General features: G+C 46.5%; 1 protein-coding gene across 1 annotated transcript in view; it reads left to right on the plus strand.

The window, feature by feature from the left end:
* dars (aspartyl-tRNA synthetase) overlaps positions 1-12,261 on the plus strand; it is a 29,059-nt gene that overhangs the window by 16,440 nt on the left and 358 nt on the right. Inside the window, exons 8-17 of the mRNA XM_004086925.4 lie at positions 95-175; positions 2,524-2,583; positions 6,481-6,592; positions 7,973-8,107; positions 9,289-9,436; positions 10,246-10,392; positions 11,428-11,470; positions 11,554-11,634; positions 11,895-12,006; positions 12,116-12,187. Of these exons, the coding sequence (XP_004086973.1) occupies positions 95-175; positions 2,524-2,583; positions 6,481-6,592; positions 7,973-8,107; positions 9,289-9,436; positions 10,246-10,392; positions 11,428-11,470; positions 11,554-11,634; positions 11,895-12,006; positions 12,116-12,187 (991 nt within the window). The remainder of the gene's footprint in view (positions 1-94; positions 176-2,523; positions 2,584-6,480; positions 6,593-7,972; positions 8,108-9,288; positions 9,437-10,245; positions 10,393-11,427; positions 11,471-11,553; positions 11,635-11,894; positions 12,007-12,115; positions 12,188-12,261) is intronic.

Raw genomic sequence — 12,261 nt, forward strand, 5'->3', positions numbered from 1 at the left:
CTGGGTGAAGGTGCTTTCCGTTTTTCAGTGTGTGTCATGGAAACGTCTGTGGTTTCTCGCTCTCCTAAGTGCTTCTGTTTGTCTCTTCTGTTAGATTTTTGTCATCAGCCAGGCGGAGGCCCGCCTCCCCCTGCAGCTGGAGGACGCCGTCCGGCCGGACGGAGAGGGCGAAGAGGTGAGGACGGAGAAAGGGGGCGGATGACGCCCACATGTCCAACTGTTGGAGGTCCTCTTTATGTCCCGAATAGGAACCAGAACCGCCGGAGTCTCTTCTTTAGGCCTCATTGGTTGTGACGGTCTTTGCGAGTCCATCAAATGTTGCCTGAAGAATTGCATCAATATTTGATCCCAATAAGGTGATCTGCAGTTAAGTCTGACGGATTTGGACCTGTAATGGTTCTGGTCGGTGGTGCATCGATCGGCTCAGCCCCCGCTTTAGAACTCAGAGGAATCCAATCCTGACCCTCCTCATTGGGGAGAAGCAGCCTCTCTGGTTGAAGTGCAGGAATCTGATGAGAGGAAATGATGTTTTTGCAGAAAAATAATCAATATTTTCATACTTGGCAGTTGAAATGTAGTTGATTGAAGAGTTGATTTTGATGTTTTTTTCCAGTAAAAGTAATAGTTTACCCAAGCAGCTGTTAATCAAAGGAGGAATCAGGGATTCAAAAACAAAACTTCCTCTGAAGACCTTTTAGTGTAAAAACAACATCCTCGGTCGTTTTTAGAGAACGTTTTAAAGAGACGGGAAAGATTTATTACATTTATTTATCTATTTGACAGCGACAATGCACAATAAGGAACATCTAATTTACATCTATAATCCGTGGATTGGATAAAACGAAATCATAATGATCACAAAAAGCCCATTAAGAATTCTCAGGACGATCAAAGCATCATGTTTGCTTCTTAAAGGGCCTAGATCCTGCTTTTCAGACGCCTTTCAGAATAAACCAAATCCGTATATATATAATATATGATGATGATGTGTCACGGATGGGGGGAGGGTGCTAAAACAGAAACCAGTGAGGGACCTTTCTGTGTGGAGTTTGCATGTCTCCCCGTCCATGCGTTGGTTTTCTGCAGGGACTCCGGCCCCCTCCCACTGTCCAAAAACATGTTATCCCTGCCTTTGGCCACAAGTGGCTGGGATAGGCTCCAGCAGCACGTGACCCCAAAAGGGACAAAGCTGGTTTAGAAGAATAAATGAGTTGGTTTCCTGAGTTCATTTTCCTACCCGGAAGTTCTGAGGCTCCGCCTTTTTCTCCATGTGGGTGCCGACAATTTCATGATATCAACCTAGCGTCGGCAAAAATAAACATCTGAACTTCTGCAAAGATGGATGTTCACATTGTGCATAAAAAAGGAAAGTGCTTAGCAGATCACTGCTAGCTCCACAGAGAAAGTGGGCGTGTGTGTTAGCCTGGGGGCGGGGCTGACAGCGCAGAACCCTTCCTGGAAGGGGCGGTTCCTCAATTAGTGACATCACAATGTGAGGACCCGCGCGTTTTCGTGGATTGGGAGGGGCTGGTGAGGCTGATGGATCAAAATACCACTTTGGGGTTTTTCTTCGTTAGAGATTATAATAAAACAAAAGCTCAAAAAGTTGATTTGGCCCTTTAAAACATGAAATATCTCAAAAACCTCTATTTTATCTTATGTTTTACGGAAGCATACCATTTATCAGCTAAAATGAGGTTCATTAATGTAACGGTGTTCCACAGCAGTGTGGGAATGATCACTCCCCTTTCATCTCCTCCTTCTGTGGGGTTTTCCACCCAAATGACCTGTTTATAATTACAATTATTACACAGGTGGAGAGAGAAAAAATAACAGAAAAACAGAATTAGGAAGGAAAATGGTACGATCCAGTTGATGCTCCAGAGGTTTTCTTAATGGATGAGGAGAACAAACCAATGTTTTGAATGGGCTTGTTTATCAATCATTTTTATTGCATGAGCTGCCTGTGTTATGTGTTATGGGGGTGGGGGTGTGTGTGTCTAATTTCCAGCATCAGCATCTCACATTACTCACAATGAGCCAAATGCAGCTGCAGCCGCATCTCAGGTGTTTTCACGCCAGTCACGCAGTTGCAGTTGCACCTGCCGTCCCCAGAGACGCGAGCCTCAACAGCCCGGCCTCTTTAACCGCCTGCCTGTCTGACATTTTTACACCCCCCGCCCCCCCCTCGCATGTTTGCAGCAGGATGTGGCACCGCAGAATATTAGCTGAAACCTCAACGGATCCTGAGAGGAAGCCCCCACATCCATGACCCTGGAAGCGATGGCTCGTCCCGTGATGACACATTTACCGTCTTATTTGTTCCTCTTTTCTCTGTTGACTCCAATTGTTTCATCGCAGCACCTGGGAAGCGCCTTTCGGTTTGGGAAAATAACCACTTTGTTCTTTTTGACCGTTTATGGCCCTATTTTATTTTTATTCACTCCAGCTGTTAAAAGCAGATTAAACCCCACCCCCCCTCCATTATGTTGAAACCTTTTGTCTTTTCTGGCTTGTCCTCAGGAAAGCCGCGCCACCGTCAACCAAGACACCAGGCTGGACAACCGGGTGATTGACCTGCGGGTAAGACGGCACAAACCATGTCCCACCAAATTGTTCTCTGCCTTTGACCCATGTGGTAGTTTCATCCCCCCCCGATCCGATCCCCTCACGCTGAGCGTCTCTAGGACGGCCTGGCTGTACGTTTAGTAACCCGTTTCCTGAGGGAACCCCGGCCTCACGCGTCCAGGAGGAACCAGGTTTTCCAGAGAAACCAGTCGATAGCCGCATCGCTGAAATCTGGAGAATTCCTCCAACAGCTGATCAGCTTCTTGATCGAGTAAACAGCTAGAAATATCTGTCCGAGCGCACATAAACCTCTGAAAGTTGTTGTTCAATCGTTTCCATGGCTACCAGTTATCAGTTATTGATAAGAATGTGAAGAATCCGGGAAGCAAAACTGTCAATTTCTAAAGGTGTTTGCATACAGATTGGTTTTAAAGATTTAAAAATAAGCAGGATATCTAAAGACTGTTTTTAACAGAGCGCATAAATGCAACAAACTGTATTTTCTGAATATAAAAAGAGGCCCTTTGTGTGGAACCTTTATTAGAAGTGCCTTTGAAACGTCACGTTGAGCTCTGCAGAAACTATGTTGTAGAAAACTTTAGAAAAACTGGCTTTTTAAAAATGAAAATGCAAAGACTACAGGGGACGCTTTAAAAACAGATCAAGAGACGATTGGAGTCTGTCTGTAAACTCATAGATTATCTGGTGGATCTTTTATCAAGTCTGTGTATCAAATTGAGAAAAGAATGTACCAGGATTTTGGATAAAAACTCAAGAATAGCACCTATTAAGTCCAAAGGGTTCCGAGAACAGGTCCTGCAGGAACACCAGAAGGTTTTTCAGCCTCACTTTGACTCTTGACGATATATAGAAACCACCTCAACCTAACGTCGTTTGACATGAACATTTTATCCTTTTTCTTACAAAACAAAGATCTTTTTCCACTCGTCTGCTGATGAAAGGACTTAGAGGTTCTTCTAAGAAGTCGACAGCTCGCCTCTGTGCCTCTAAATATGGAACAAAGCAGCGCGCCCTCAGAGTGAAAGTGTTGGCCTGTGATTTAGTGGCTGCAGCTCTGAACGCCGGGCTGTGTGGGAGACGTGCTAAACGAGCGGCAGAGAAGGCAGAGCCGCAAAGCGCGTCTTTGTTTTGATGCATCTGGATACTGAGGCTGGCAGGAAGGCAGCGACCCCGCAGCCGCCGCACGCCAACACCTGTTTGTGCAGCCGGGCCTGTCATCAGGTCTGCACTTACGAGGCCGTAAAGCCGTTCCCACACGGGCAGACAAACACTCCAACGGGGACAAATAAAACTCCTCAAATAATAATTTAGTTCCTATGACCCCCCCCCCCCCCCCCCCGACATCAGGTGCTTCACACACAGACGGTGGGAAAATTCACTTCTGTTTGTTCAGTTTGTGCAGCACAGCTGGACTTTGAGGAAGTTTGGTCAGAAAAAAACACTTTTTAGAGACGTCTGCCCTCAAGGATCAGACTCAGAACGTCGTCCAAAAAGAAATCACTTTTTAAACGACGGTATTAGGACAAAAGACTCAAATGAAAAAAGGAAGATGCTCGGTCAACCTAAAACGTTTCAGAAATGTTCTGTTCGGATTAGGGTTGTGCCGATGGACGATATCATCGTCCATCGTGATGGGTGACTGACATCCCGATGGAGAGACACCATCGTGATGCCACGCCCCCCCCCCCCCCCCCCACACGTTGCGTGTCGACACCATAAACCGCGGTTACATGTACAAAATATCTTGATGGGATCAATGGTCGGATTAGAATCCAACCGTGTACATGGGCCCAGAAAAATGTTTTCAGAATATAAAAACGGTCACTAAGGTCACACTTTCCGTCGGAATAAATCATTCGCACATGCGCAGTAGGGTTTGAAAACCGGAAGGATATAAATTCCGCAGAGCGGCTTTTTTTTTCAAACTTTATTGAATGTAACAATTCAATACAAAACAATGTTAAACAGCGACGAGCAGCTATATACATTGACATGTCAGCTCGGTAATATACAAGACGATCTTCTAAACGTGCTTTTAATAATGTTACGGTTATTATGAAACACCTGTTCGCTCATCATTTGAATTTTAATCCGTGTGGTCAGTGCTTTTTCTGAACGGAGCCGGAAAGAAGCCAGGATTAGCAGTATGCTAACACGTGCTAACAACATTAGCTTTGGGTGGTGCTACTTGCTGGCTGCACGTAAACATGTAAGAATAACATCAGCCTTTATTTAGTCGGGACACGACTGGAAACACAAATCGGCGTGATTGTTTGAATGTTTTCTAAGGACTGAGCGACATTTCTGCTTTGAAGCTCAAACCGCTGTGTGTGCTGACGATCCGAGCTGTGCTCAGACACACACTTTTAGACCCGGTTCTGAGTTCGGTAGCTCGTACCCCTAGAGCTGCGGGACGGATCGCAGTCTTAAATCTCCCACACATACCGCTCATGTACCCCCCCCCCCCCCCCCCCCCCCTTCCCATCAAACACAAGGTTGTAAGTCCGCACTCCGCCGGTCCACTTCACTAGTGAAGTGCGGGAGCGGACCACTTCTTTTCTATTTTGTTTGTTACTTTTTTTGTTAAAGTCACTTCCCTCAGTTTATACTGGATCATCGCGGATTAGTCATTAGTTGGGAAATAAAATGAAAAAAGCAAAAAAACGAATAGCAGTTATATAAGAACGGAAAATGTAAAAATACCCCCCCGACGATGTCATCGTCCATCCCGATGGTTGACAGCAAACATCGTCAACGGCCAATTTAAGGGACATCGCCCAACCCTAGTTCGGATCCAGATGGAACAGAACGGCTCTCATCAGAACATCTGTCCAGATGTTTCTCTGTTGGATCCATGTCTGTCTCCTGACCTGGACTGAGACTTTCTGTCATTTTTAGCTCATAATTTATATCGTATAATTTATTTTCTATTTATAGATTTTTTAATATTTATATGCTATTTTGAGCTTAATTTTCTTTATCTTTGTCCTCCATCATGAGAAAAACGTCACAAAAACATGTTTAAAAACACCAAAAACACAGTTTTCATCAGATTTTTTTCTTTTCTCCGTTTCCTGTAATGGTTTCAACCTTTTCTGGTTTTGGCAGGTACGCCAAACCAAAAAAGACGGTTCTCGTTTTGGGCTCAGAAACCCGTTTGCGGTGCGGCTTCACCGCAGTGGGGTTTCAAACCAGCCCCTTCTGGTGTAAAGACTTGGCTTCAGTTCAAATGTGTGTTAGACGGAAACGCGGCATCAGAGGAGCAGCCAGTTTTAGGGCCCCAACTGCTCCCCGCCGTCCTCCACCGCGCTGCACCGGAAGCGCTCCCTCAGACTGGCTTCCCCACGTTGTCAGGGGGGCAGCGCCTCAGATCAGTGACTCATAGCTGTTGCGGTTTCTGCTGCTGTAGAAAGCGTCTATACCAGCAGGGAATTTGGTTTTCTTTCTCTTTAGGGCCTCCGGTTCGAGCCGGACCGTCCTTGAAAGTACCAAACCAAATCCCACCTGCCCCTCTTTTCTCTGTCGGTTCAGACGAGCCGCCGTGGCGAGGCTGTGAGGCGCTAAAGCGTGGAAGGCTTGTGCTCACGTGAGATGAGTCACTGCATTTCAGGGACTGTTCTCTTACTTTTGGATGAGCTCTGTTGCTTAACTGTAACGCTCTTGGACTTTTTGCGGGGTTGCACCTTGACTGTAATCTTCAGATTTACTCTTCCAGGATTTAGCGTGATAATGATGGGTTTTCAGTTCCCAGGGCTCAAAGGCACGTCTCCCTCCTAATTAATGAACGTTCCAGCCTTTCTCGCAGACAAGAGGTGCATAAAAATGAAGATAATCACTGTGGAGTCACATCATCACAGCTGTGATTGTGTAATAAAGTCTGTTTTCCTGTAGACGACGACCAGCCAGGCCGTTTTCCGCCTGCAGTCAGGAGTCTGCCAGCTCTTCAGGGACACCCTCACCAAGAAGGGCTTCGTGGAGATCCAGACCCCGAAAATCATTTCAGGTGAAACATATCTGTTCATGAAACCACCAAACTACAGATCACACCTTTTTTTTTTTTTAAACAGAAAGTTTTTTCCGTTCCGTTTTCCCGCCCACCTGTGTTTTCTGACTCGGTGTGAAGGTTGCTGAGCTCACTTCCTCCTCAGGCGGATCTTCTACAAATTCAACCGACTTGAGGGTCGGTTGAAGCTCAGACTTTCAGTGATGGAGGACAAACAGGAAAACGTCGTATTTCACACTAAAACCCTCTTCCAAGTGAAGCTCTTGTTGTCTTTTGGTTTTCATGAAACTCTCGGGGAATGACTGAACTCTCAAACTGATATTTTCCTGAAGCTGCTGTTTTAAACTGATAAAACTCACAGTAACTAAAGTGTTCATGTTGGTAAAACAAACAGAAATGTATTAAGCTGCCTTTAACCATTCTTAATTTATTTATAATTTTAGGAATTTAACCACTGCTAAAACTATTCTTGTATTTTGATTCTGTGAGTTGTTTTTTTACCTGTCAGGCGACCTTAGGTGCCCAGAAAGGCGCCATCAAAATAATTTGTATCTATTTTTATTATTATTATCAAGGGAACCTCCAGGTTTAACATTTTTATTTCAAAGTCTGATTCCATGGGATTTCCAGGATAAAAAAGGGTTTGAGGTGATTTTATGTTAGCTGCACGGTGGCGCAGTGGTTAGCGCTTTTGCCTAACCCCCGGTCCCCCAGCCGGTTCAAGTCCCGGCTGGGGGACCTGAACCAGAACAGCAATGGGGGGGCCTTTCTGTGTGGAGTTTGCATGTTCTCCCCGTGCATGCGTGGGTTTTCTCGGGGGACTCCTCCCACTGTCAAAAACATGCTTCATAGGTTCATAGGTCACTCTGAATGGTCCCCAGACAGACTGCCGGCCTCCGCCTTCGCCCACGGGTGGCGGGAGCGGCCCCGTGACCGGCTTTAGAAGAGGACTGAGGTTCTGATGCGCTCTCACTTCCTCTTCTCCTCTGCTCTTAACCGTCGTGACGTCTTTATTCAAAACTGCCGCTCTTTTTTTCTTTCTTTTTCCATGGGGCGGTGTGTGTTTCAAACAACACAGTGTGCTTTTTTGTTGTTGCTAAAACCACATCTTCCTGCATGCCAACACCCAAAGCACAGACAGGGTGCGGCGTGTGAGCCCCCGCCCTGCTTTACCGCCGCAGCATCAGCAACAGGAGCTGCAGATGCTCTGATCTTCCTTTTCCCTCCAAATCCGCCTCAGTCCCGTCTGTCCTTTCACGGCTGTCTGCAGGTGAACTATGGTCCAACCTGTACAGACGACTGAATCTGTGCTGGGGGGTCCGTCCGGCAGACGCCTCCCCTGACGGGAACTGATTGGAACTGTCTTCCTCTGTCTTCCAGCTGCCAGTGAGGGGGGTGCAAACGTCTTCACCGTGTCTTACTTTAAAACCAGCGCCTACCTGGCCCAGTCCCCCCAGCTCTACAAGCAGATGTGCATCTGCGCCGACTTCGACAAGGTCTTCTGTGTGGGTCCAGGTAAGCCCCACCCCCCTCGCCCCGCTGCCCAAAAGGTCCTTACAGACCGAAGAGCGGAATGGTACGGTGCCCCGATAGTAACAGTGAGGAGAAAAAAAACTCTCTGGTGCTCACCAGTTACTACCAGCCATTAATACAAATCCCAAATATCATTTATAGTAGCTGCAGCGATGCAGACGTCTGGCTCCTCAGAGTTCACCACCCGTGGGTCAGAGAGACGGACATGTCCTTTCACCGGATGATCTTAATTCCTCCTGAATAAAGGTGGTAACCTGATCTAAACTGGGTGTAACCCCGGCGCCGAAACAAACCACATGACCTTAAAACTCGTTCAAGATGACGTTCAGAGACGACGTCATTGTGACGGTGAGCAAGCAAAGCTGCAATGTCTTTGTTGACGAGTCGGAAAGCAAAGTAAAACTCAATTCGCTCAGGTGATGCCATTTCAGGTAACTTGGGAAAATGTATCAAATGACCACAAATGACCAGATTTTAACTGGTATCTTGTGTTCACCTGCTACTAACTGGTGTGCACCCTTTAGTTTAGATTTTTACTTTGTTTTTTTTTCTTCAATGTCCCTTTTGGGGCTCCGTAGAACAGGGAGCCAGAGGATGTAAAAAAATAGGCCGGCCCCCCCATTAGGAGACTGTTAAAGTTTAATAACGCCGCTCTATTGTGTCACAGATAGGAAGGGACTTGTAAAAGACTTTATTGGTGGATTAACAGGAAGCTCGGCTCTTCAGAAAAGCAAACACGGCCGGCGTCTGATTATCTGAGATTTCAGTGTTTGATTAGGGATTATTAATCCACCACAGCAAACAGCCTGAGAGTGGATTCAATACGTTATTGGAGACATCTTTAGGTTTCACAGAGCGCTGGCACTTTTACGTGTTGTCGTGGCGACGGATTTGGTTCTGGAGCAGCTGGGTTAAAATGAGCCCCCATAGATTCAGCTTGGAGAGGATGGATGTGAACGGAAGTTTCCCATTCCAGGGAAAAACCGTCCATTCTGCAGAGCTGATTCCCTCGCGGATCTGCAGTTAAACCAAACCTGCAGCTTTGAGCTCCGGAAGATTTCAGCTGTGATTTTTAGCAATAAGCAGAGGAGGAGACATTTAGGAGCCGCGCTTCTAGAGCTGCAGAAAACTGGGCTCACGTCAACAGCAGATCTGCTCGTCAGTTTTCAGAGCCGAGGACTCCAACACCCACCGGCACCTGACGGAGTTTGTGGGCCTGGATATCGAGATGGCCTTCAACTACCACTACCACGAGGTGATCGAGTCCATCACCGACACCATGGTGCAGATCTTCAAGGGCTTGAGAGACAAGTAAGCCCCACGTGTGATGAAGCTGTGTTTGGTCTGTTCAGACCCTCTCTGTCTGTGGGACGTCCTTGGAGGAGCGTCCCTCCGTGTAAATCAAAGGAATTTTCTGAAATTTACAGGGAAATCACCTGAGTTTTCACATCAAGGATTGGTTTCCCTTTTATGTCTGTCTTATTCAGAATTGTTCAGTTTTTTTTTATGTATAAAAAACATTTGAGGCTTTCAAATCTGCAGAGAAGACTCTCTGTTTGTGAGGTTTGAGTGGAGGTGAAGCTGCAAAAGAAAAAACCCACACCGTCATCAAACACTCTTTTTCCGCTTTAATATCCAAGATTTTTATTTTATTCTGATTTCTTTTGGTAAGTGATGGAGGAGAAGAATTTTTTTTTTAAATTGATGCTTTTCAGGAAAGAGGGATGATCCTGAGATAAATGTGAGGCTGTGGTTGTGATTCTGTCTAAAATGTCAAAGTTTTACAGATGTGGTTTTTGCCTTCAGCTGTTTTTTTCTGTCAGTCAAGCATCTCTGTGATGTGGCTTTACTGCCTCCTAGTGGTGTAAATCTGCGCTGCAGGCTTTACTCAGAGGTGTTTTCTGTCCTGCTGATCTTCCTGTTGTTGAAGCAGCTTGTGACTCTTCTTCCTCTTTTTTTTTCTTGTTTTGTTCTCATGATTTTCCAGACATTTCCCTCTATGACACATGAAGCTATTTTTGGTGGCGACTGAGGTTCTGCAGCCCCGGCTCGGCTTTTGCTGGTGCGGCGCCGGCGGCTTTGATCGCTGGCGGTAACGCAGGTGTCTGTGTTTCTCTCAGCTTCCAGACAGAGATTCAAACGGTCAACAAGCAGTTCCCTAGCGAGCCCTTCAAGTTCCTGGAGCCCACCCTGAGGCTGGAGTACACAGAGGGCGTGGCCATGCTGCGCGAGGCCGGCGTGGAGATGGGCGACGAGGACGACCTCAGGTCAGGTTTGGCGGGTGCTTCAGTTCCACAGAAGCAGAAGTGTTTTCAGGCGAAAGTTCAGCGCGAGGATCAAGCAAATATTTGACCATCAGACATGTTTTATAGCAAACAACTTCAGATGTTTTCAATAACTGACCTCCATAAACAGTTTGTGAATCCAGGTTTTTTGGAGCTCTGCCTTGTAGAGGGAATAGAATAAATAAAAAGGTTGGATCCCTTCAAAAACTCAGTAAAAGCTTTTTTTAAATGCTGTGATTATATTCTAGAATTCCACTTAGTGGGATGAAAAGTCCAGAATCTGTAAAAAGTTGGACCGCTTTGAACCTGAGTGGAGGTGAAGTGTCAGAAGTTCATGACCCGACTCCTACAGCCAGGGTTTCTCGCTGCTATGGAGGCTTTTGCTCCATTTTCTTTATCCAAATTGATCCAGTTGAGGATTTTGAATTTGACCAAATCTTTCTTAACGTCATGAAACGGCGTCTTCATCACATCAAAGCCTGACTTTTAACTAGACAGCGGTGACAACAGGCATTTTTGTACATTAGATCAATTACAGGGGTGAACTTCCTGCTGTGTTTGGATCAATATTTTCATTTGTAGCATCTTGTCTTAGTTCCCTCACCATCACACTTCTGCCTCCGTGCCTGTCTGGTTCTGGGAGACGTTCCAGAAAGTTCCTCTTGGGTCTCATCAGAACGTTAGTCCAGAGGTTTTTGTGGCTCATCCAGATGTTCCTCTGGATCAGTTCACTTTTGTCCAAAAGTCTCTTTCTGGCTGTTGGATCACGGTTCCGAGCCGAGTCCAGTGAGCTCTGCACTTCTTTTTGGTTTATTCCTCCTCGTCTTCTCCTTGGACGGCTCTCTAGAGCGCCAAAGAAACCTCGTTTGGACGGAAATGCTTTTTCCCCTGACGGTTTTTATTCTAACACGGGACAGCCGTCCGGTTCTGGTTTGGTTGGTAGCCATCAACTGCCGACATTTTTAAAGATCTGTATAGAAAATGTTATTTAATAGCATAACGGTCCTTGTCCTGCAGTACGCCCAATGAGAAGCTTCTGGGTCGCCTCGTCAAAGAGAAGGTTTGTTCCGACCAGAACGATCTGCACATGCGAAGATGCGCCTCTCCCTCCTCCTCATGCCAACGCTGCCTTCTCTATTCTAGTACGACACCGACTTCTACGTGCTGGACAAATACCCGTTGGCTGTGCGGCCCTTCTACACCATGCCGGACCCCCACAACCCCGTAAGTTCCCTCCCAGACAGTAAAAGGCCTGGCTGACAGAAGGAATTTATTCCTCATCCCTTCAGCTGCTACATTTTTTGTAGTGGAGTCATGAATAATTTCTGCATCGTTAACAGAGCGACTCATAAAGTTCAGTGAAAGATGGTTGTAATTTGCCGGGAAGCAGATCTGCATCGCCGTGCGTCTGTTATCATGTCAGATATCAGCCGCTTCGTTTTCCTCCTTGTTGACGACGTTGGTTCATCTCTCCCCCCCTGTAGAAGTACTCCAACTCTTACGACATGTTCATGAGGGGGGAGGAGATCCTGTCCGGAGCTCAGAGGGTCCATGATGCTCAGCTGCTCACAGAAAGAGCCCAGCATCACCAGATCGGTAAGGTTCTGGGGGTTTGTCTCCCTCTAGTGGTGGCCGCTTGCAGCTACAGCTAAATAATTCTATTCCCTTTTTGAACCGGATGTCGTCTCCTCTGGTCTTTTATTAGATCTGGAGAAAATCAAGTCTTACATCGACTCCTTCCGCTACGGCGCCCCCCCGCACGCCGGTGGAGGCATCGGTGAGGATTCCTTGGAGCCTTGAGTCCCGTCAGAACGGCAGGTTTTGCAGGAAAAACCTTTTTTTTTGTTCCCC

The sequence above is a fragment of the Oryzias latipes genome, chromosome 21 (genome assembly GCF_002234675.1).
Source record: "Oryzias latipes chromosome 21, ASM223467v1".
Lineage (NCBI taxonomy): Eukaryota > Metazoa > Chordata > Actinopteri > Beloniformes > Adrianichthyidae > Oryzias > Oryzias latipes.